The sequence below is a fragment of the Megascapheus bottae genome, chromosome 18 (assembly GCF_031878675.1).
Source record: "Megascapheus bottae isolate mThoBot1 chromosome 18, mThoBot2.hap1, whole genome shotgun sequence".
Lineage (NCBI taxonomy): Eukaryota > Metazoa > Chordata > Mammalia > Rodentia > Geomyidae > Megascapheus > Megascapheus bottae.
The window spans coordinates 37,592,172-37,616,337 of record NC_143526.1 but is presented as its reverse complement, the minus strand read 5'-3'; the positions used below and the strand labels follow the sequence as shown (position 1 = coordinate 37,616,337).

General features: G+C 50.9%; 1 protein-coding gene across 1 annotated transcript; it reads right to left on the bottom strand.

Moving 5' to 3' along the window:
- Positions 1-1,325: 1,325 nt before the first annotated feature.
- Gdap1l1 (ganglioside induced differentiation associated protein 1 like 1) lies at positions 1,326-18,057 on the bottom strand. The gene is made up of 7 exons (XM_090352396.1): positions 17,689-18,057; positions 9,854-10,046; positions 8,968-9,141; positions 5,768-5,862; positions 4,816-4,930; positions 2,034-2,701; positions 1,326-1,937 (listed from the first exon to the last, which is right to left on the bottom strand). The coding sequence occupies exons 1-6, from the start codon at positions 17,866-17,868 to the stop codon at positions 2,358-2,360; spliced, it is 1,101 nt and encodes a 366-aa protein (XP_090208522.1). The 5' UTR covers positions 17,869-18,057; the 3' UTR covers positions 1,326-1,937; positions 2,034-2,357.
- Between the last annotated feature and the right edge of the window lie 6,109 nt (positions 18,058-24,166).

Genomic DNA, 24,166 nt, shown 5'->3' with positions numbered 1-24,166 from the left:
GGGCTTATGGTCAGGGCCTGAGCACTGTCGTTGGGCTTCTCAAGGCTAACACTCTACCACTTGAGCCACAGCACCACTTCTGGTTTCTTTCCTATGTATGTGGTACCAAGGAATTGAACTCAGGTCTCCGTGCATGCTAGACAAGCACTCTACCACTAGGCCAAACTCCTGGCCTGATATCATTCTTGAATAGGAGTTTGACTAGGAGTTGTGGGGTGAATAGCCCTATAAATAGCTCTCCCCCAAAATAGTGCCATTATGTCATTATGTTTGTTCTTGGTACTGAGGCTCTGTGATGGGTTGCAGGAAAGTAAAGCCATCCTTCCTTTGCAGTGTTTACTGTACCCTTCAAAATCTCTGGTAAGGACATAAACTGAGGAAAGAGAAGCCTGGGGTGGCAACTGCCAGGGGACAGTCCAACACTGCAAACAACCCCTCGCATTCATTCCTCATCCAATTGGACTTGCTCATGTCATTGTTTGGTCTGTGTGTGCCATCCCTGTTTGGAGGCAGGAGTTTCTTTTCTTTTTCCTATTTTTTTTTCCAGTCCTGGGCCTTGAACTCAGGGCCTAGGCACTGTCCTTGGACTGTCTCAAGACTAGTGTTCTACCACCTGAGCCACAACACCACTTCCAGCTTTTTTTTTTATGTATGTGGTACTGAGGAATCAAACCCTGTTCTTCATGCATGCTAGGCAAGCATTCTACCACTAGGCCAAACTCCCAGCCCTGACTTTTCTTTTAAAGTTTGGTGAACATATGCAAATTCTTATACTATATTTTTGGAAAATAAATAAAATAATATTTATAACAATATTTTTGTTGTTTTGAGACAAAGTATTACTATCTAGCCAAGTCTAGTCTGGAACTTAGTATATAACCAGAACTGGCCTTGAACTCATGATCTTCATTCCTCGACCTCCTGAGTGCTGAGAGGACAGGTGTGTGCCATCACAACCATCACAAATTATATATGTTTCCCATTGAGAAATTGGGGGGAGAGGGTATGTATCCTGGGTACCAACCACAGATTTGCGTAAAGAAATGGTTGTGTACATGTTCTGTAATCTGCAATGCACTTGTGTCCAAGGCAGGTGAAAGGTCTGGAGAAGTCTGCCCAGGAGACAGCTCAGGCCCAGCAACTTGAGATTAGAACTCAACTGTTACTTGCACAAAGATTCTAAAACTGCCAAGAGAATTACTCAGAACAGGGGGTTGGAAGGTGCTTGTATCTCCATTCCTCTGTGCCTCCCCACGCTCCCCCCCCCCCCCGCAACTTTAGAAATGCGAGCTGGGTGGACCACAGAGTTTAGAAAAGAAAAGCAATTGCTCCTCCTGGATGCTTTATTGGGGCTTTCAGTGGTTTGGAAGCATGAGCAGCAGTGACATCCAGGCCCTTTCCCAGCATGCAAAAGGCACAGGAAAGTGAGACCCGACCAGGGAACAGCCTGGAGAAGCTGGAGACCCTCCCCCTGCATGCAGCACGGGGTAGCCTCTGGAAGATGGGAGGTGGGCACTGAAGGAGGTGGAGAGGGACACACCCCTGCACTTGAGCTGGGACTGACCTTCTCGGGGAAGGCCAACATGGCTTTTGCTGAAAGTCCCACTTCATGGGTGAGAAACACAACTCAAGGAGGGGTGGGGCCCGTGTGGTTGCCTTCTGGGATTTCAACTGAAATGTTAAACTGAACTCATTGGCCCACGGGGAGGTGAGTGAAGTGGGTGTGCTCGTGGGGTCCACCCTGCTCGTGGCCAGCTTTTGGGATGCCGCTGCCTTGGCTTGAGCCAAGTCTCAGTCCATGTCCAGGAGAAGAATGCAGCCCCTTCTGATGATCTTCAGGGGCCTCCCGTGGACTCGCTGGCTCTCCAGCCCCAGATGGAGGTACTGGTTAGAAGAGTGGAGTCTCCAGTGTTGGCTTTGTCCTGTAAAAGAGGTCCCTGGCAAGAAGGAAGGGGAGGCGAAGGGTCAAGCCCTCGAGCCCTCGGCACCTCCCAGAACCTGAGCCCCAGTGGATGTCATGTCCTGGGACTCACCTCAGATCCTAGCCAGTCCCACAATAACGTCTTGAGACCTTGAATCAGAAGAAAAGGCATTCGTGTTTTGTTTTTGTTCTCTCTCTCTCTCTCTCTCTCTCTCTCTCTCTCTGTCCTAGTACAGCTGTGACCTCAGGTCACAGCATTGGTGACATCTACTTCTAAACTATGGGATGTGGCCACACTGACGATAGAATTACTGGGTGCAAGGGGCAGGGAGGTGCTGTCCACGTTCACAGGGCTGAGTTACTGAGAGGTCTTTGGGAATCACACAGCACAGAGACACCAACAGTCAGACGCCAAGCCCCTGGAGGGGGCCTGGATCTAGATATATTTTTTCTTGAGGTACCAGTAGGCAAAGTAGCCCATCCCACCCAGGGAACCCATAAGGAAGGATGCCCCGAAGAACGATGGGGGTTTCCGCTTGACCAGCCGGAACGCATTGGGGATGACAGCCGACAGCAGGGTGGTGTGGATGTCACCGAGGACTTTCCGGAAGGCGAAGCGCCGCTGGACCCTCTCAAAGAAGGACTGCAGGTTGGGCCGGCTGCCATCTTCCCAGTATTTCTTGGACAGTCCCAGGAACTTGAGGCGGTGCAGAGTAGCCCCCAAGAGGACATCGGCGAGGGTGAAGGCACAGCCACACAGCCATAGCTCACATTTCTGCCCTGGATCAGGGAGAGAGGAAAACCTGTGCACCCACTTTTCTCATTGTCCTGCCATTATCTCCTGATATTATGTCCCGTGAGTCTTTGATGGTCTCTAATGTAGATCCTTATGTGCGCTACCTCTGTTCTTTTTTTTTTTTTTGCCAGTCCTGGGCCTTGAACTCAGGGCCTGAGCACTGTCCTTGGACTTTCTCAAGGCTAGAGCTCTACCACTTGAGCCAAAGCACCACTTCTGGCTTTTCTCTACGTATGTGGTACCAGACTCGAACCTGGGTCTTCATGCATGCCAGGCAAGCACTCTACCACTAGGCCAAACTCCCAGCCCTACCTCTGTTTTTTTCTTTTAGGTCAACTGAACTCTGAGCGCGTGCGTGCGTGCGCGCGCGTGTGTGTGTGTGTGTGTGTGTGTGTGTGCGCGCGCTAGCTTTGAACAAAGGAAAGTTAGGGGCATCCAGCCCTTGAGTTCAAGCCCTAGGACCAGAAATTTTAAAAAACAAAAAAGAGGAGTCTCAAGCCCTGACACAGTCAACAAATGGTGTCCTTGACAAGAGCAGTTGGAGGCCTGGCTGGAAGGAGTTCAAGAGAGAAAGAAATGGAGATGGTAAGCTCTCTCTCTCTCTCTCTCTCTCTCTCTCTCTCTCTCTCTCTCTCTCTCTCTCTCTCTCTCTCTCTCTGTCTCTCTCTCTCTCTCCTTCCCTCCCTGTCTCTCTCTCTCTCTCTGTCTTTCTCCCTCCCTCTCTCCCTCTTCCTCTCTCTCTCACCTCTCTCTCTCTCTTCCTCCCCCTCTCTCCCTCTCTTTCTCCCCGCCCCCCCCCTTGGAGTTTGCTAAAATGGGAGGGACAGACTACCAGTTTGAGACAGGTCAAGAACATGTTTGTAAGTCAGGAAGAAGGAAAAGGAGGGGAGGTTGATGGAATGATCCAGCAAAAAGGCCAACATGATACTATAGGAAAGAGTGGAGAGAATCACTGATGTGGTGGTATCTTTAATGTGTCCAGTGCATGAGCAGGGATTGGTCTCAGCTAGATCAAGGATAGCTACCCCATGGTAACAAGGAGTCCCTGCTACTATGATTTGTCATATCTAAGTTACCATCAGATGCAAGAGGCCCACCTAGAAATAAGAGAATAATTGGGCTGTTGGCCGTAAGAAATGTCCCCCTGTCAGAGCTGTTAAGATGGAATTTAATAACGACACATCTTGGAGTGGCTAAGTGCTGCTGGGAGGGTGGGCTGTCGTGGGGGCAGGGCTGTGAGCATGCCCTGTAATGTTCCCATTTTCTGTTTTGTAGAAAGGAAGACGCTATGCTCCCCTAAGGAGAACGCTCCCAAGTTCAGGAGAGGTCTGCCTCTGATTCTCCAGTCATACATTGGGCCAGGTTAGGGTCACAGGAGCAAGTACTGGGTAAGTGGTGCTCCAAGCTTATCAAGGGCTGAGGTCTGGCAAAGTGAGCCCAACGAAGCCAGAGAGGGGCAAAGGTAGCTGGACGTGCAGGCAAGGATGTGCCCATTCTGGTGGCTGGGGAATTCCTGTGAGGTACAGGGGAAGAGAGGATGAGGGGCGTGAGGTGAACGAGTAAGATAAAGGGAGCTACTCTCCTGGCCACAGGCAGCATGCCATCAGCAAGAGACTGAATGTGGACAGACTGAGCTCTGGGGCCTTCTTCTTTCAAACCTTTCCCAGGCCCCACTCAGCAAGTGACACAACTCATGCTTTATTCAGAAAACAGCCTCCTTTCGTCCTCTCCAGAAAGCCACAAAGCCCTCTCGCTCACCTGTATTAAGTACATGCCTTGTGCATATAGCCCTGGCCTGACTCTCTGTGTGTCACTTCATAGAATGTCTCAGAAACTCTCAGGTGTGTTCTCACATAACAAATCCCCACTGTCTAGGTGGGAAACTGAGGTCCAGAGAGCTGAGTGCCTCCTCCAAGTGCGCTTAGCTAGAAAGTAGCCAAAGGAGGCCTGGAACCCAGGTCTGTTTCCCTAGCCCATCGTCTTAATGAATGTGAGAGGATCTCTGAGGTCCTTGGAAAGAGTATGGCCCTGGGCAGGCAGGGGAGGAGGGGGACATAAAGGCGGGAGGTAGCATCACCCACCCAGAGCTGGTGCCTACCCTCATTCTCCAGCTTCCTCTTCTCCAGCTCCGCCTCGATCTGGTCCAGCACCAAGGCCAGCTCCCCAAGGATCTTCTTCAGGTAGCTCACATCATCATGCTCCAGGATCTTAGCCTGAAACACGACAGGCAGAGCCAGAGGCTGAGCTGGCCTCTTTGGAGTCAGACTGTCCAAGGATGGAAGAACCTTTGCCCAAACCCTTACTATGCACCAAGCACCCAAATATCCCTTCCTTGCTGTGGCAAAGCCACTTCACTTGTCTGGCACTTAACCAACCCTGTGAGCGCACAGCCTCCACGTCCCTGTCAGGCAACTGGTGCGCTCACAAGCCTGGCTGCTGCAAGGGTGGACTGTCCGTAGCCACCTGTTCTCAACTAAGGAGGGAAGCACTGCCTTGTCCAGACCCACTGCCATTGCAGTGACCCTCTGGCCTGAGGGTACTACGGGCTGGCCCCTGGCTACAGGCATATCACCTGTGTAGTGGTTGTCTCGTGTTTGTTTTTGTTTCCAGGCCTGGTGACTGAACTCAGGGCCTGAGCACTGTCCTTGGGCTTTCCTCAAGTCTAGTGCTCTACCACTTGAGCCACAGCACCACTTCCAGCTTTTCCACATATGTGATACTGAGGAATCAAGTCGAGATCTTCAGGCATGCTCGGCAAGCAGTCTATCACTAGGCCAAAATCCTGACCCTGTGCAGTGGTTCTTACACTCTAGAGCTTCTTGTGCAATTAAGGGAGTCTTGGTACTTCCTCTTTCCTACCCCTCCATCCTTACTGGGCTTTCCTCAGAACACTTCTTAGTACCATTCTGTGCAAGAACCTTAGTTCAGTGCTCAGCTCTCACGCCATGATAAAAGGAGCCTGGGTCCCCAAGGTGGCAGTGGCTTTTCTGTTTTAAACCATCAGCCAGTCCAGGGAGGGAGGGAGGAGGCCAGCAGGCTGGGGTTCTCACCATGAGCTTCTTCTGTTTAGAAAGGTAGGGCTCAGACAGCTGGGGCTCCTCGTGATCCAGTTTCATGAGGTCCGTGGTGGCATTGGCTAAATGTCCTGGAGAGAGAATAGGAAAGGCCCCTCATACCCAGGGTCTCCCCAGCCCCTCACTGGCCATAGAAGTTCCAATGGTCACAGCCAGCACTGAGCAGGCACCACAGGCTGCCACATGGGCAGGGATGAGAGCTGCCCCCAGCTCAGCCGGTGGAGAGACACACACACAAGCACATCTCACAACAGCATGCTCTGTGGGTAGCCAGGAATGGACAGAATGGAAGACAAGAATGGGGCACACAGAGGGCTGCCTGCCTGGGACAGAAACAGGTAGAACCCCAAGCCCAACCAGATCCTCCTCTTTTCCCGCAGCACCCCTCCCTACAAGAAGCCAAGCCAAATGGGGGGGGGGGGTGGCGGGGAGGTTCCAACTGCTCTGGACCTCAGTCCATCTGATCCCATGTTCACAGAGTTTTATTGCCTCACTTAACCTCCCCCTCCAGCCTTCCAGCTGCTGCTTCATGCAGACTCACCATCACTGGCATGCATGGACCAAGCTAGGCTCTGTCTTTCTACCCTTTCTCATCTCTACAAGAGACCTCTTTACCTCATTCCCAGATCCTACCACTTCCTGTGCGAAGCTCATCCCTGCCCTGATAGCCCCTGCACTAACTGTGCCTGTTCCTACAGGACGCATCTCCTCTCCATCTCCATTCCCTCTTGTCTGCCCCGAGTTCCGAGGCTTCCACCAGGGTGTTCCTATCCCCAGACAGTCTCAGTCGCTCCAAAAGCTTCCCCAGAACATCCCCAAACTCTAGGGCTCTGAGTACATGACTTCTCTCTCTTAGAATAGCCATACCCTCGATTCCCAAAATCGAACTCATTAAAAACCATTTCCTCTTTGAAGCCGTCCCGGATCCTTGAGCTATGAGCTGTGTGTCTTTGTCCCCAGCATACACTTTTCAGACCTCTGCCAGGCAAGGCAGAGCCACCACAGCATGACTCGATTCATCCATGCTCTGATGAGTGTCCCCCGCCCCTGTGCAGGGCACAACCTTGCATGGAGGTGTCAATACCAATGTGGCTGGCCGTGGATGCAGCTGCCTCCCTATCGTGTCTTGAGATTCTGCAGAGTGGTCACTGTTGCAAACTCATCTTGGTTCCCTAAAAGCCCAGGAATCAAATGAGCAGAGAAAGCAGCAAGTGTAGTCCTGTAGCTTCTGCCCCCTGAGGTTTTGCTTCACACCACCCACCCGCAGCTCCACAAGGTCAGTTGCCAGTAAACATACTCCTGGGCTTTCCAGCACCAGGGCTATATTTAAGTCTCATGGATGTTTTATGAATGCCAAGGTCAAATACAACATCTTGTCTCTTGCCCATCCCACAGAGCTGCTTTCCGGGCTCTCTATAGACTTTAGGAGGCCTTGGATGATTGGGGGTGGTATCACATCAGCTTGGGTTTCTGCCCCCCCTACCTACCCACTGGGCGGTTTCCCTTTGCCCTGTCTTAGCTGAAGCCCTTAAATGCTCCCTGCTTCTTCAGTGGAAGTAGAGGGCTGGGCCTTCTCTGGACCCTACTCTCTCCCAGATGCCTTCAAATAGCTCAGGACAAGAGAAAGGAAGCACTCCCTCCCCCAGAGTCAGGGATCTGTCTCTAGGCCAGGCCACCATCACCATTTACCTAGATAACCACCAGGGCCTCTGAACTGTCCATTTGCTGTCTCTGTGAGGTGCAGACCTGCCTTGTCACTGTGCACTGTTTCCCTACTCCTTTCTTGATCAAATCCCTCTTCTGCCAGGCCCAGTGCCCAGACTCATAGAAGACCCCAGCACCCCTTTGGCCTGGGCTCAGCCACACTGCACTTGTCCCAGTCCCCACACATCGCCAGGTCCTCCCAGAACCTGGCCCCCTCTCCTCCCTCTCCTTCCCCAGCTGCTCCAGTCTATCCTTGGATGGTGCTAGGCCCCCAGGAGGTCAGGACAGGCCCATTCTATGGCTCCAAACCTCCATATGACTCTGATCACATGGTTGGGACTAGATAAAAGATTGCTTAAAACTATTTTTCTACAGGTAATACCAGCTGACTTGTTTTTTTTTTTTAAAAAAAAATGCAAACAGTGCTAAAGAATGTACAGCAACAGTAAATCTGTCTCTTCTTCATCAGCAAACTGGTGGCTCTGCTCCTCCAAGATTATTGCTGCTGGCAGCTTCCTGTGTGTTTCTCCCAGAACTTCCCTCTCCTGAACTAAGAGCCCCTGTGAATCTCTAGCCCTCTCTTGTCCTTTCTTTGGGGGTACTGAGAAAGTCTGACGATGTAGCCCAGAATTCACATTCCTCCTGCTTCAGCCTCAGAGGTGTGCCACCACATCACAGCAAGCTTGCTCCCCCCATCCCTTACTCCTTTTTCCACTCCTTAGAGACATAGAGAGATACGCACATGCCTACTATTCTTTCTAAGCATCTGCACAGTATTCTGCTGTGGCAAGACCATAATTCATTGGCTCACTCCCCACCCCAGGCATAGCTGGGTCATTTCCACTGATATTTCTCATTTGGATCAGTTATGCTGCAGTGAATATCCTTCTCAGCACACAGTAAATAGTCTCCGGACCCTTACAGGTCTCATACTGCAACTGCCTAGTCCTTGTCTTCACTCTGGTAGAACTGTGGGCTTGGACACACAAGTCAATTCCATCCCTATCCATCCCCAGTCCCTGCTCAGGGCCTCATAAGTGTTGCCAGACCCTACAGTAATTAAATCCTGAGTGTTAGAGACAGGGCCAATGCTACACACAGAGCCTGCCCTACCTTTGTCAACCAGCAAGACAATGAGATTGAAGTGATCTCTACTTAAAATAGGTTAAAATTGATATGTTGAATTAATACTTCGTACAGCTAAAGATAAAAAATATTTAAATGCAAAACAACTAAAGCAATAGGGATTGCAGGTAAGATCCTGAGTTCAAGGCCCAGTATATAGAGAGACATAGAGAGATACGCACAGAGGGAGAGGGAGAGGGAGAGAGGGGGAGAGGGAGAGGGAGGGGGGGGAGGTGAGATGGAGAGAGAGGGATTAGGAGAAAGAAACCCAGGCTGGAGGACAAAGCACATGGTCCCATGTCTAAAGGAGGGGGGCAGGGAAGGACCCCAAAGCTGCTCGCACTCACTGCGAATCTCGGCCGTGGCGTACTTGGGGATCATGGAGTCGGTAGTGAGCTCAGGGTGCAGGATGCAGCCGTGGGTGTAGGCGTCCATGGGCAGGGCGTCCAGCAGCTCCCTGTACTGCAACACCCGGGCATGCTGTGGGCTGCCGGCCTCAGGTATCAGGGCCACCACATGCTCTGTAGGGCATTGGCAGGGCCTCAACGGGTGCTGCCTCAGCCACCCAACCCTTAGCATCCCTGAGCCCCAAGTGTCACACCCGGAGGACCCAGGCACCCTTGTTCCCAGAACTGGGACTGGTTAACTGGACGTAGAAGTCTCAGGCTTTTCCACCCAGGCTGGCTTCAAACCATGATCATTAAATCTCAGCCTTCTGAGTAGCTAGGATGTGAGCCACATTGCCCAGCATAATGCATCATCATCATCATCATCATCATCATCATCATCATCATCATCATCATCTCTTTACAGTATACGCCCTTGTGCTGGGCCCCTCTCAATGGCTGCCCAAGTCTCTGCCACTGCCAGCCAATCTGGAGCCTGTAGAAGGCCAAGGGGTGGAGAGAGAATTCAGGGTCCTGCGAGGTTCTGGGGTGTCAGGGGATTGTTTGTGAGGTTCCAGACCCCATTTGCGCTTACAGGGTGCTGGACTAGAGGGAATCTATGGGAGACTGAGGGACCCCAGGGGGTCTGTGTCTGGCCTGTGTCTCCAGGGGATCTGGGGAGTGGAGCTGCAGCCTCCTTCCGGGCCATGTCCTTCTCCCGCAGGCCAGGGGAGCAGGTGGGGGAGGCACTAGATTTTCCTAGTCCTTATCACTTTAAGATCCTTGGGGGACTTCTGACCCCTGCCAGGGGGATAATGGGCGCAGGGGTCCCGGTACCCCGTGGTACCTCCCGTGAAGGTGCGCTCCACGTAGTCGATGATCTGATCGTAGTCACTGATGATGTTGTCCCGGTGGATGATGACGGGCACCTCCTCCCCCAGGTTGAGCCGCATGAACCAGGGCTCCTTGTGCTCGCTCTGCGGCAGGCTCACGTCCCGCTCCTCACATGCCAGCCCCTTCTCAGCAATCACCAGCCGCACCTGCAGGCGCCAGGGTCAGAGCGGGGACGGCCAGGCAGACGGACACAGGGGACACTCTGCCCGGGTGGGGCGGGGCATGTGGGGAGGGAGGTCAGAGGTCACACACAGCAGGGGACACTGTTGCTTCAGCCTGTTCTTGGTCCTGTGGGTGGGGGTTATATGTCCCAGGGGCAGATGCTGGCTTGGGAGGAGGGGCAGGCACCCCCACACTGGTGAAAGGGGCATCAAGACCTGGTGGTTCACGGGGCAGGGTTTTACAGGTACATAAGTTCCTTGAGCTTTAGGAGCCTCAGTTTCCTCACTGGCAATAGAACTGCCCACAGTCCACCATCTATGATCCAGCCTGGCCTTCAGGGATGGATCTGGCTAAGAAATTCCCAGAAGTCCACATCACCATCATAATCTAGAGTACATTTGTCAGATTATCGGGGTGTGTGGGGGGGAACAGAGCAAAGTAATGTCATAGCTTGAATGTGACATATCCCCTGCAGGCTCCTGAAGGACCCCAGAGGGTCTGTGTCTTCCCAGGCTAGTGGTACTATTTTTGGAGGATTTGTTTTTATGCCACTACTAGATCTTGAACTGGGGCTGGGTGCTGTTTCTTACTTTTTTTCACTCGTGGCTGGCTCTCTGCCACTTGAGCCACAGCTACTTGAAGCTTAAGTGGAGATAAAAGTCTCACAAACTTCCCTGCCCAGACTGGCTTCAAACCGCAATCCTCAGGTTTGGGCCTCCTGAATAGCTAGGATTACAGGTGCGAGCTACCAGTGCCCAGTATTTTGGAAGCTTTTGGAACTGTTAGGAGGCGATGCTTGCCTGAAGGAAGTGGGTTACTAGCCTTGACTCTGAAGGCTGTGCCTTATCCCCTGTCCCTTCTCTAGCCACCCCCCCCTTCTCTTTCCTTCCTGTCTGCCATGAGGTAAACAGTTTCCTCCAACCAACCTCCTGCCTTACCCAGGCCTAGAAACAAGGAGCCAGCAGCCATGGGCTAAACCCTCTAAAACCACAAGTTGTGCTGACACAACTAACAGGTACAGGCAATCAGTAGGACCCTTTCTTGTCCCCAAACACCTCCCCAGCTGATGGCCTAGTTGGATGCTCATAGCAACTCCCCCAGGAGGGCTGAACAGGCAATGCTTCCCTATTTTCTTTAATGGGAAGACTAAAGGCCAGAGAGGTCAAGCAACTTACCTGAAGTCAAACCGAAGTTCAGCAAGGAACATAAAATGGAAGTGACCGCTCCTGACTCCCACACGACACTCTCCTCCCTGCGTTCTCTGGGGAGTCCTGACTTGCCCCCTCCTGACATGCTCCCAACACACACTTGTGACAGAATCTCCCTGCCTCAAAATGGGATCCTCCAACTGCCCCAATCTGTCCCTCTGGGCATTTCAATTGTGCCAAACTCAGACCTTGCCCAGGACCCCAGCATGGGGTGGCAGGGGCTCTGCCCCTAGAGGCTCGATGGGGAGGGAGGGGGGAGGAGGACACCCTTGTAAGGTAGGGAGTCATTCTCCTCCAACGTCCCCGACCCCACACACTCCTGAGGTGCCTGCCTCAGAACCAGGCCCCTCTGCTTCCCTCCTAGATGCCAGGAGTTCAGCTCCTAGAAGAGGCAGCATGGTGCCAGAGAAGGATGCTCACACCATGCCACTCAAGTCCCAGTCCCAGCATTTGCCTTGCTGGATGCTTGGCTTCCCACCCTGTTTCACTTCTTCCAGAGCGTCCTCCAGGCTCGTGGAAGGATGAAACACCTGACACACAGTAGGAGCAATGAGTCTTAGCTATGTGCACGAAACCAAGTTTTGGAAGCAGAGAAATCTGGAATTGAAGCTTGGCTCTACTGCCATGTGACCTTGGACAGGCCACGGAACCCCTCTGACCTCCAGTTTCAGTGAGGTAAGGAATGTAATGTGTTCCTTTAAGACTGGTGTGAGGTTGAAATAGAGTGATGGGAGGTATGGATAGAGGCCCAGAATGGGTCTCTGTCACTATTCTTACACACACACACACACACACACACACACACGCCTCTGCATTCAGTAGTGGCCTAGATCCCTCCTACCCTCCCTCACAGCTAACATGAACAACTTCTGTTCTGTTGCCTTTGGGAAAGGAGAAATGACTATTTCCCCTGAAGCCCCAACTCTCACGCACAAGTCCCATGGGAGGGAGGGGAACGGGTGGGACACAATGCTGGCAAAATCCCTGGACTGCAGACAGGGACTCAGCTCACCTCCCTCACTCTGCTGTCAACTGGGAAACCTCAGAAGCTCACTGCCCCTTTCTGAGCTTCCTGTTTCTTCCTGGCAGCAAAGTAAAGGGGGCAGATTCCATCCTAGGAGCATCCAACAGCTGTGCTGTGAGCTCCCAGGGCCCTGCAGGAGACCTAGTTAGTGTCTCCATCTTGCCTGTGGGCTGTGGGAGGGGCTGCTGGTTCTGCCCCATGGACAGAGAGGAGCCACAGCTGCCGAGGGTGAGCAGTCTAGGGGAGGTAGGTGGTGTTCACTTGGGTTTAGGCGTGCGATGGTGTGTGTGAGTAAGCAAATGTAAGAGCTTGAACGTAAGGGTGCATGGATGAGTCCACAGAAGTGTGTGTGCTCAGGCTCTGGCTGAGGGTTATTGTGCATGTGTGTGCACAGGTGAGTGATTGTGTGTATGCGTGCCCAAGTACAGGTGTGGATGGACCATGCCCTGGAGAAGCACAGGAGAGTCTAGGCTGGAGTTGGAGGGTAGAAGCTCGCACTCACAGCATTCTTTGGACACAGCAATCCCAGCTGGGAGCTGCCTCAGGTCACCCTGACCTGTTGGTCAAGGAGACATTCCCCTTTAGCTCAGCTGCTGACCAAAGCCATGTGCCATCCTGTGGGGGAGGGGAACCCAGAGAGGAAGCTGGGCCCCAGGGAAGGGCAGGCAGCTACCAAAGCCACCTGCCATCTCCTCTTCCTGGAAGCTTTATAGACTTGGGTGGTCACCATCTGGTGTAACCAGACTTCAGCCATCTCCAGGCACACTGTCTTTCCTGTGAATGCCTGGTAAGTGCCCACTGGTGTTTCACGTCCTATGTCACATGGGATGGGCCCCTCCTTACCAGGTCTTGTCATGGATATCCCAGGTGGGCCTCTCTGACCAGTCATTTAGTTGCTATGTGACTATTTTAAAAACCCAGCATCTGAACATTATTATTATTATTATTGTCGGTTGTGGGGCTTGAACTCTGGGCTTGGGCACTGTCCCTCAGTTCTTCAGCTCAAGGCTACCAACCTACCTCTGGAGCCACAAAGCCATATTCAGTTTTCTAGTGGTTAATTGGAGATAAGAGTCTCACAGACTTTAGTGCCCGGGCTGTCTTTGAACCGTGATCTCCAAATCTTGGCCGCCTAAGTAGCTAGGATTACAGGCATGAGCCACCGTGCCCGGCTCTGGACTTTATTAATCTCAAGTATCTTTTCTTTAAAAAAAAAAAAAAAGTAATAGATTTCTGTTTCGTGTGTGTGTGCCTCACACCCACACCTGGCTTTTTCACTCAAGGTTGACATTCTATCATTTGAGCCATAACTTCCGGTCTTAGTTTTGGCTGGTAAGTTGGAGATAAGAATCTTTTTAATTTATATGCCCTGGTTGGCTTTGAACCCTGATCCTCAGGATTATGGTAACAAGCTACCAGTGTGTGGCAGTTTAGAGCAGTTTTAGGCTTACAAAATCCAACATACTCTTCAACTTACTGCTTATTAACACATTGCTTCACAATACACATTCACTGAGTGCCTGCTATACCTAGACTTTGTTCCGAGCTGGGGAGGCTCTGCCCTGAATGAGACGGGTCACTGCCCTTGGGAACTCTAGAAGGGCAATGAACGTTTGGCAGCTAAGACAGTTAATCAGGCTCTGATGCAGAGGTGGTTTTAAACAGGGAGGTCCAGCGACTAAGGTCCTGATGAGATGACATTGAAGCAGAGTTTGAACAGAGTGAGGGAACAGTCAGACAGGGGCCTGGGGATGGGAGCTCCAGGTGGAGGGACAACCAGTGTAAAGGCATTAAAGAGGGGACATGGGGACAGGTCTGAAGCTAATGTCAAAGCCAGGGTGGCTGGAGCAGGGTGGACAGGGATGAGAATAGTGGGAGACAGAAAGGATCATGTGTAAATGCCTTCATGGGGACTTGCAGATTCAGGATCTTGCCTGAGAGCAAGTCCAGGGAGTCTGTAACTAGGCTGGGAGGTGACGGAGCTCGCCCCTCCATAGGAATGTGGGTGATAAAGGGGTGTGGGTTTTCTTCAGGGTTGGTACAGCTACTGCCAAGTGTGGTAAACACTCAAGGCAAACTTCTTGAAAGTAATTGAACCCACCACCAGATCAAGTAAGAGACCCACTCATCATCATGTAACATGTGCATTTTAAAAATAGTTTCAGAGCTGTATTTCAGTGAGATTGGTTTCCTTTCCAACCTACAAATCATTTCTATACATTTGATTTTATTCCATTAAAGTCAGTACCCTGAAAGGGATCCCTGGCCTGCCCCCTGACTGTCCCAACTCCAGAAAGGTGAGGAAGACTCTGGGTGTCTCCCAGAGGAACTGGGGGAGCCATTGCAGGTGTCTGCAGGAGAGTGGTGGAATGTGAACTATAACCAAGGCATGAGCCAGAGCCCAGGTGTCTGAAAGTCAAGGCTAGGATAAGAGGTAAAGGTTCATCTTTCTACTAGACCCCAGGGGTCAGAACTGGTCCCTTCCAGGACCCAGACTTAGACCTCTTACCTCTGAGGATGGATGGATCAGAGGGTCAGAAACAGCCAATCAGTGAGGCACCTGCAGTTGTTCCTGTCAACCTCACACATGCCCCTAGATAGGGGTTCCCCATCCCTGTCCAGTCATGTATGGCCCTCAAAATCATTTGGTGCATGACAGGACAAACATGCCTACTTCTCCTTGGCTACCACGGCATCTTCCTGTACTGACCATTCTGTGATGGCCACGAATGATGTTCTAATTATCCGAATGAGTCTTAGCAGGGAACAGGTTCCTCACTGCTGTCCTTGCGGTGGGGGAGGCTGGGATAGGAGTCCCTCATATTTACACTCCACATTTAGAGGTTCCTCTAGACCCTTGGTCCCAAGTTGTCCCCCATGATGGCTCCTAAAACATCACCATCAGCATGCACCTATGTACCAAGATGAGATGAGGTATGATACATTCAGTCTTTACAACCCCTGGAAGGGGACAAACACCTGAACCAAAAGTGACCTGGAGAGGTGAGGATTCTCCCCCTCCCTGGCCATGCCACCGGCAATGGCAGGGCTGGATTCGGACTTCTTGCCTAGCTCACATCACTGCTCATGTCTTCGCCATAGCAGCTAGCGCTCATAGGCCACATCGCACAGCGCATGCGCTATTCTGGGTGCTGCACATGCATTCATGGGCGGCCTCCTCACCCTGTCGAGGGGCCTCCATTGCTACACTCAGTGTGCAGTCTGGATAACGAGAGGAAGGCAGTGTGTACAGGTTACCTAGCTGATCAGGGCACAGTGGAGCTCCCAGCACAGATTAGCTAGAGCTGCGCTGCCTTGCTGCCCTCTGGATCCTCAGGTGGCCAGGGGAGATGCCATGGTTATTAGAGGTGGGATGCTTTCTGCTCTCCGCAGGCCATGTTCCTTTAAGGCCTGGCTTCTCTTATGATCATCACCATGAAGAGGTCTCTGCATTGGAGCCAGAGGAAGAAAGAAAACGTGTTTGCTAAGTTCCTGCTACCTGCCAGGCGCTTAAGCCTCTGGCTGTGGAAGTCCCAGAAATTCTGCAGAGGGTTTTTAGATCAAGAATTCTGTAGGGGATCCTGGATAAAGATGGACCCTTTACTAGACACAGCTGTTGAGTCACAGAGATGTGACTGCAACTTGTCCAAGGTCACTCAGCCAGCAAGCAGCCAGGAGGAGACTGAAATCCAGGGCCTTGTGGCTGCTGGCCCATGCTCTTTTTTGCCAGGCTGTGCCTGCTCTGGGACACACCTGGAGGCCCAAGGCCAGGGGCCTCAGCAGAGGAGACAGGAGGATGTCTAGAACAAGTTGGTAGAAGCTTGGTCCAAAGTGCAGTTGCTGTGGGTGGACCCATCCCTGATTCCAAGACCACCTAAGCTCTGATCCCAGATTGGGAGAAAATATTCTAAGGGAGAATGGGAAACTTCCTTCCCCTTGCTTTTCTGTCCTAGCCACTGGAGCCTGATTCCTGGTAGTCTAGAGAAAGGGGTTCTACAATCTGGACATTTGTTGATTCACCCTCAAACTGCTGAATTTGTTCGTGTTTATCATGTGTGAGATCCCAGGGTCAAGTCTCAGCACCTGGCCCAGTCCTTGGTATGCAGTTATGTCCAGAATTTATAGATGAGCTCCAGAATGACCTTGGTTAACTTAGGCCTTTCTCTACCTAGCATTTTTTGCCTTATTTTTGGGTGCTTTAACTCAGGATTTCCCATGTGCTAAACAGGAACTCTACCAGTGAACCCCACTGTCACATCACCCACACCTCCTATTTGCAGAGCCTTGACCTCTAACTGGGCATCACCAGTAGCATTTTTTTTTGTACACTTGCTCATTTTCCCCCCACATACAGGAAGTAATTTTTTTAGCCCCATTTTTACAGATGACAGCACCGAAGCTTTGGAAAGGCAATGTGACTTGTGCAAAGCTCTACCATGGGCAAAGGGAAGAAGGCTCTCCCACTGGGGGTTGGTGGGGCCTCAAGTATAGACTGTAAAATGGGGGCGACTCCAAAGTGGCTGATGGAAATGTAAGGCTTGGACCCTGTAGACCTGGTGATCCATGCTTTCTATGGGAGAATCCAGCAGGCTGTGTCCTAGCCAGGATCACACTCAAGCCAGCATCAATTGGAACCTCCCGGTTCACAGCCCTCCTGGCAAGAGCAAAGGAGTAGAGTTCAAGGTGGCTTTTGGGATATCATCTTTATCATGATCCCATTTTCCAGATGATGAGACTGAACCTGGGCCATAACTCAAATCCCAGAGGCATGGCTTCCAAAGCCTTTCGTTTCTCTTCATAGAAAGAAAAGGATCTTCCCAGGAGAGAAAGAGAGCCAGTCAGGTGGCTGGAAGCCCTAGGCCTCGGCGGGACCAGGGTCTGGGCTCTGGCCGTGGTGCTGAATCCACCCTCGGGAGAAAGGACCGGGCCGGGAGGGAGCTTCCAGCCCCCCGCCCCCCGCGCCAGGCAGCCTGGTTTCAGGTGCAGTTGCTCCCGCCCCGGGCTGGGATTCGATGGTCTCCCCCAAGCTCTCCCGCGTCTGAGGGGGTTTTGGGGGGCTGGGCCATCTGCGCCTTTAAGAGCAAAGCCCAGCTCGGCCCGGCCGGGAGCCGGGAAGCAGGGGCTGGTTAACTCCTGCCTCCCCAGCGCAGGCGAGGGGAGCTAATGCTCCGAGCCCGGGGCGGAGCGGGGCCCGGGCCGGGCGGAGGGCGCGGAGCTCTGAGCCGGGCGCCGGGCCTGCTCGGCCGGAGGGGGAGGCTGTCCCCGCAGCCCCGCTCCGCCCGCGCCCGCGCGCCTTTGTCTCCTCCGGCCCCACCCCCACCCAGGACGGTCTCCGGGAGGGCGCTGCCCCCTCGGCCCCGCGCCCCAGCCGGCTGCGCCCTCCCCGGCCTCTACCTTCTGCGAGCTGAAGGACTGGGTCCAGTGGTAGAGAACCAGGCTCTCCTTGGGCCAATGGGCGGGGCTGGCCGCCTCGGGCGCGTCGGGGGCCTCGGCCGGCTTGGCCGCGTCGCTCTCCAGCGCCGAGATGGGCCACCAGCTGCAGTTGGTGGGGGTCAGGTTGTTGGGGGTCGCCATGACAGCCGGCGATCGGAGGAGGAGGAGGAGGAGGAGGAGGAGGAGGAGGAGGAGGAGGAGGAGGAGGAGGAGGAAGACGGCTGCTCCGCGGCTCGCTCGTCCAACATCACATGGCCTCGCCGAGCCTGCCCCTCTCCTTCCCTCCCCCTCCCCGCCAAGTCACGGCTCACCGGCCGAGGGGGAGGGGCGGGGGGGATCCCGGGCGCCTCCTCCCCCTCCCCTCCTCCCCCCTGCCCTCCCCTCCTCCCCCCTCCCAGCGCTCCGCCGAGGGCGGGGCCCGCAGGTCCGCCCCTCCCCGCTTAGATAACTCGTGGAGGGGGAGTCTCCACCTTCCAGCCAGGAAAGGCCTGGCTCGCTTTGAACTCGGAGGTTCTCTGACTTGGCCGCCCCACCCCCAGGGGTTCTCAGGATGGAAAGGGGGCAGAGCATGATTTAACCAGGCAAGAGGCACTGACTGGGGTTCCAACCCCCTCAAAACGGCCTGCCTACAGTAATCCCGTTAGCTTATCTTCTAGAGGAGGAAACGAAGGTAAGGGAGGCTAAGTGACCTTGCCCAAGGTCACCTGGTTACTGACTGGTGGGCCCCGCCGTGCCACCCCAGGCAGCATGGCTCCAGAGAGTGGGGCAGGAGAGGATGCTGCACCAACTCCCTGCTGAGGACGGTGAGATGCGGATGCCACCATCCATAGACCCCAGGCCACTCCCATGAGGTTGAGACACCATTTGTCCTTAGAAATCCCCCTTTTTTTTTTCCTTTTATGTTGGTCCTGGGCTTGAACTCACGGCCTGAGCGCTTTCTCTGAGCAGTTTTGCTCGCAGTGCTCTTCCACCTTGAGCTACAGCTCCACTTGCAGTTTTAGAGTGAGGAGTTGGAGAAAAGAGTCTCCAGGCCTGGCTCTGACTCCAGATCCTCAGATCCCAGCCTCCCGAACAGCTAGGATTACAGGCCTGAGTCACAGGGTCCAGGTCATGGAAAGTCCTTATATGCACTCTGGATTCTGATTAGAGAACATTGTTTTAATTTACCAGGGAAACAGGAACAGGCTTGGAGACAATAGATGTACATTCTGCCTCTAGTTGCTTCACAGGAGATGAGTTCTGAGAAATGTCGTGGGGCAAAATAATGGTGCAAACATCACAATAGCCTTAGATGAACCAAGATGAGTAGGACACCATCAGGTGATGTAACCTCACGGGACCACCGTGGTATCTGTGCTCCATGGTTGAGCTATGTCATATGCATTGCACAAATGTAATCAGGAAGATCAGCTTCTCAGCTTACTACTAGAGATTCTTGATCTCAGAGCCTCCCAGCTTGCATGTGCGACTCATAATTACACTCATCAGTGTCCTTCCTTCTACCAGGTAACAGAAGTTCTGTGGTCTGTGCATTTCCCCTTTTGCCTTGTCTGCCAGGAAGCCTAGAGCTACTTTCTAGTAAATTCCACTTGTTAAATTAGCCTCCTGGCCGGGAGTTTGGCCCAGTGGTTAAAGTGCTTGCCTAGCATTCACAAAGACCCGGGTTTGATTCCTTGGTACCACATATGTACAAAAAAATTAAAAAGCCAGAAGTGGTGCTGAGGCTCAAGTGGTAGAGCTCTAGCCTTGAGAAAACCCAAGGACAGCGCTCATGCTCTGAGCTCAAGCCCAGGACTGGTAAAAAAAAAAAAAAAAAAAATTAGCCTCCTGGATTACGCACAGTCTCTGTCACTCTTCTGATTTTTTTTTTCTTCTTCTCTCCTGAGAGTATCCTATTGTTTACTGATTCTGCAAAGAACATGAAACATCTTGTAGGAAAGATTAATGTGTTTGTGAAATTAAGAAAGCACTTTGCTGTTGGATAGAGGTAGAAAATTTGTCCATTGCTCCCTGGAACCTGACACTATCCACAGAGCCTGACTAACAGAAGTCATGTTCAAAGGTGAATTTAGTCTTTTATCTAGTATTCACTGTGTACTGCTGTGTGCCAGACACTTTACCAGGTCACAGAGGTTTGGTGATAAATAGGACAGACACTGACCTGTCTTTTGTACTATTTCCTTAGCAATGCACCTCAGAACAGCATAAGCGGTCCAGTCCATGGATGGACCATAAAATATTTATTCAACACTTCTTACTGACAGGAATATATACTGTCCCTAACCATCTTGTTATTGAAACAAAGCTGCAGTGATTTATTCATTGTATACATGTAAGGATAATTTACATGTTAAATTCTTCAATGTAACAATCCTGGGACACCGGACCGCTTTTGTCAAAGGTCTCAATTAGTACTTGTTCCCACCAACCTGAGAAAGGGGGGATTTTACTACATCCTGATTTCTCCATTCAGAAGGTTTTAAAACATATTGTCTATGTAAAAACAATCATCTATGGGTGAAGATAAATGTCTTCAATATTCCATTTTAAATTTTCTTTTACCTTTTCAAACACTAAGAAACATCTATCACCTAGACATCATAATTGTTAAAAAAAAAAACATAACATTCTTGGGTAATGTTAAAAACATACCATAGTCAGATGCAGTAGCTCATACCTGTAATCCTAGCTACTCAGGAGGCTGAGATCTGAAGATCAAGGTTCAAAGCCAGCCCAGGCACTAAAGAATGTGAGACTCTGATCTCTAATCACTAGAAAATGGGAAAGGGGGGTGCAGCTCAAGGGGTAGGACAGTAGCCTTGAGCTGAAGAGCTCAGGGACAGTACCCAGGCCCAGAGTTCAAGCCCCATGACCCCCCCACACACACACAATGCCAGGTGTGGTGTTGCATACCTGTAATCCTAGCCCTTGGGAAGCAAGGAGATCATGAATTCAAGGCCAGGTTGAGGTACAAAATTAGATCCTATTTCAAAAACAACTTACCATCCTTGTTTGAGGGGTGGAGCTTTTGAAGCAAATTATAGATATTATAATATTTTTCCAAAGAAATATCTTAATGTTGGATACTTCCTAAAGTATGTAAAACACAGCTCATTTTCTTACATAATGCACAATTCTTATACTCTAAAAATAAAAAATAAAGCCTTGGTCATCTAGTTTGTACTTTAACTTTTCCAGTTTGTCAGAAATTGTTTTTATAGTTGGTTTCAGCTAGAATTCAACCAAAGACCGCTGACCATTGTCTCCTGTTGGGAATTGTCTGATGGCCTTATAGTGATATCCTTTAATCTGTTGGAATTTTCATATGTACTTGGCTCCCTTCCTCTCTCCCTCCCTTCCTCCCTCTCACTTCCCCCTATTCTCTCTATTTCTCTTCCCCCTTTCTTTTTTACCATGCTGGGATGGAAACCAGGGCTTCCTGTACCTTAGGCATGTACTCTACCACTCAGCTCTAGCCCCAGCCCCTGCCCCACTAGCGTAAGCTAAACATGTTGAGGATGAGGTTTCATGATTACTTCCTGGTGCTCTGTGTGTCTCATTGCACCTCCTATTAGAGGGTGTACAATGATTTGCTGCCCCCCTTCAGGTGGGGATCAAAGCCCTCCAAGGTGAATTTCCAATTCTTCCCTTGGCCGTCATCTTGTGGGAATCCAGAAGCTCACCCACAGATGGCCTCAACTGAGTTTCCAGATCACCAGAGGTGGTGAAATGATTTGCTCATGTTGTCTTTTCACCTGCATTTACCAGCCACATTCTCTACTTGCATTTCATTAATTAGGAGTGAAGGCGACCATCCCCTCAAGTGTTTAAGAGCCATTTTAATTTCTTGCCCAGTGAATTGTCTGTTTCTGTGGGGACCTGCGTAATTATAGCCCAGCCTGCTAAGTGCTGTCATCGGGACAAGAATGGGACTATGGGAGTTAGCAAAGAGAGTAGAGGAAGAGTTGTTCTCTTCTGGGAGATTTATAATTTAGAAAAGCACTTATTTTCTCCTTTTAAGTCAAACTTTCCCTTGGGTACTGATAAGACAGTTGATTAGGATGAAAGCTCTTGAAAATAATGGTTTCAGACAGGAACATCCAATTTTCCAAAGATAATACCTACTTTAATTGTGATTCAAAATCAATAAGCCTTTTGTAGCTTAACCACAGATGCAAGAGGGGTCCCCAAGGAGGGTGGGAAAGATGCAGCATCCCCTCAAGATCCAGTGTCTAAGATTTTTCAGGATTTGTTAACAAGGCAATAAAGATTCCTGGGGCTGGGCTGGAACTCAGCAGCAGAGTACTTGTCTGGTACATGCAAGGCCCTAGGTTCAATCCCCAGCAGTGTAAAAGAAAGAGAACAAATAAATAAACAAAAAGCCTACCCAGGTAAGAAAGGCTGAAACAATGAAGATAAATTTTTCATTTCTTTAAAGTCTTCACCCTTGATTTTCAGTTATTTTTGTTCTGTCGAGAATACTAATTCTGTCCATTGGATGTTGGTTTCTTTGGAAGAAGTGATTTCATTTCCTAAGTTTTGAAGGGCGTTGCTGGGCTTTACTATTTTAATGTTCCCACTCTTAAATATTTCAAAGCCATTTTGGAAGCCAGGTGAGATGCAGCATACTGTAGGGGTGTGGAAGCTGAGGCAGGGGGACTGAGAATTAACGTTGTCCTGGATGACTGAGCAAGGCCTTGCCTCTAAACAAACAAACCAATAAATAACACACACACACACACACACACACACAAATAGCTTCCTTGAACTGAGTGATGCAAGGACTGGCAGGTTTGACACACAAAGCTTAGCATCTTTTGTTGCACAAAAATCATTATGAAACAAGGCAATTGACTAGGAGAAATATTTACAGACTCCGAAAGAGAAGAAATAGGCATCATAGATATAAGCCCTCACAAATGAATCAAATGTAGTTAAAACTATATTTTTTAAAGACAGAAGAACTGAAGGCGTGGCTCACGTGGTCAAGTACCAGCCTAGCAAGTACAAGATCATGGGCTAAAAACCCAAAAGTACCCAGGAAAATGCAATTCATAGCTTGGACACCATGGTTATCTGTCTATGTCCATGCTACCCAGCTTTCACCTTCACATTGAACTCATATCCAGTGGGTGTGGCCTTCCTCCACGCTGGTCCCCAGCTGTCAAAGACAGTCAGGATAATCCTTCTCTCCAGTGACTCACTCAAATACTGACCATGCCAGCCTAGAACATTCCCCAGGAGGTCTAAAGGTGATCCTGTGAGAGCAAAGCTGGGAGTTGTATGCAGTGAAGGCATTTCTTCTGCTGATTATCAGTGAGGAAGCCTGTAGCCTCAACTGCTTCTGGTAGAGATCCTTGAGGGGAGTTAGATGTGGTGCTGGGTAAAGCAGCAAATGGCTGAAGGGGAAGCAAGTGGCTCTGGGTGAACCCCCTCCCCCCCAGGTTGCTGCCTTAAGCCACTGTGAGTCCAGCCAACTATGGCCTTAACATCTGTGAGAGCTAGAAACTCCCCACCTGCAATTCTAAAGCCCAGCAAGTGGAAAAACTGGTCTCTCTCCCTGCATATGTATGAGTCACTCTTACTTGAGGACCTGAACTGATAATTTGGCAACTTATAGTTTTTGTTCAGGCACTCTCTACAGTGGGTTGAGGAATTTCTCAGTGAGAGCTGCCCAGGCTCCCTCTGCAAATGCCAACATAATAGGTTGTAGGACCTTACTTTACCTCTCTAAAGTCTATGAAACCTGAATTTCAAAATCCATTTCCAGGGGCCAGGAGTTTGGCCTAGTGGTTAAAGTGCTTGCCTAGCATGCATGAAGACCCGGGTTCGATTCCTTGGTACCACATATAGAAAAAAAGCCAGAAGTGGTGCTGAGGCTCAAGTGGTAGAGCTCTAGCCTTGAGAAAGTCCAAGGACAGTGCTCAGGCCCTGAGCTCAAGCCCAGGACTGGCAAAAAAAAAAAATCCATTTCCAATAAAGAGATGGTGGATTTTGCCCAATAATTTAGGAGACAAATTGGTAGATGGTAACAACTCTTTTTCAAGACACCAAAGGGTTTTAGTTATAAGCAATTCATCTGCAGAAACCACTGGTTAGATCCCCAGTCTCAGGCTCTACCCTAGACTGTCTGGGCCAGCACACATTTCAATGTGAGAAGCCCTGCTCTATGGCACACAGGCTCTTTGCAAAAAGATAGTAGGTTAGGTTATCAAGCCAGAGTTGCAAGCTTCTGGAAGAGTTGCCCACATCTGGAAGCTATAGAGCCTTTTCTCATGTCACCTGCAGCACTGACAGGCTCAAAGGTCTGGGCTTTGCAGCCCCAAGCCATCTGCTACTGGATTCCCTGCTGGACGAACTGGCCAAGTGCTGGCTTTGATGAATCAACTACAGTTCCCCAGGGAGGAGCAGAACTTCTGTCTGGGTGTTTCATACAGGG

Excerpts from the sequence above, each read along its gene's own strand:
- Gdap1l1 (XM_090352396.1), bottom strand. The coding sequence starts at position 17,868 with ATGGCGACCCCCAACAACCTGACCCCCACCAACTGCAGCTGGTGGCCC. Across the intron at positions 10,047-17,688 it reads AGTCCTTCAGCTCGCAGAAG|GTGCGGCTGGTGATTGCTGA; the intron begins GTAGAGGCCGGG and ends TGGCGCCTGCAG. Across the intron at positions 2,702-4,815 it reads GAGGAAGCTGGAGAATGAGG|GGCAGAAATGTGAGCTATGG; the intron begins GTAGGCACCAGC and ends TCCCTGATCCAG.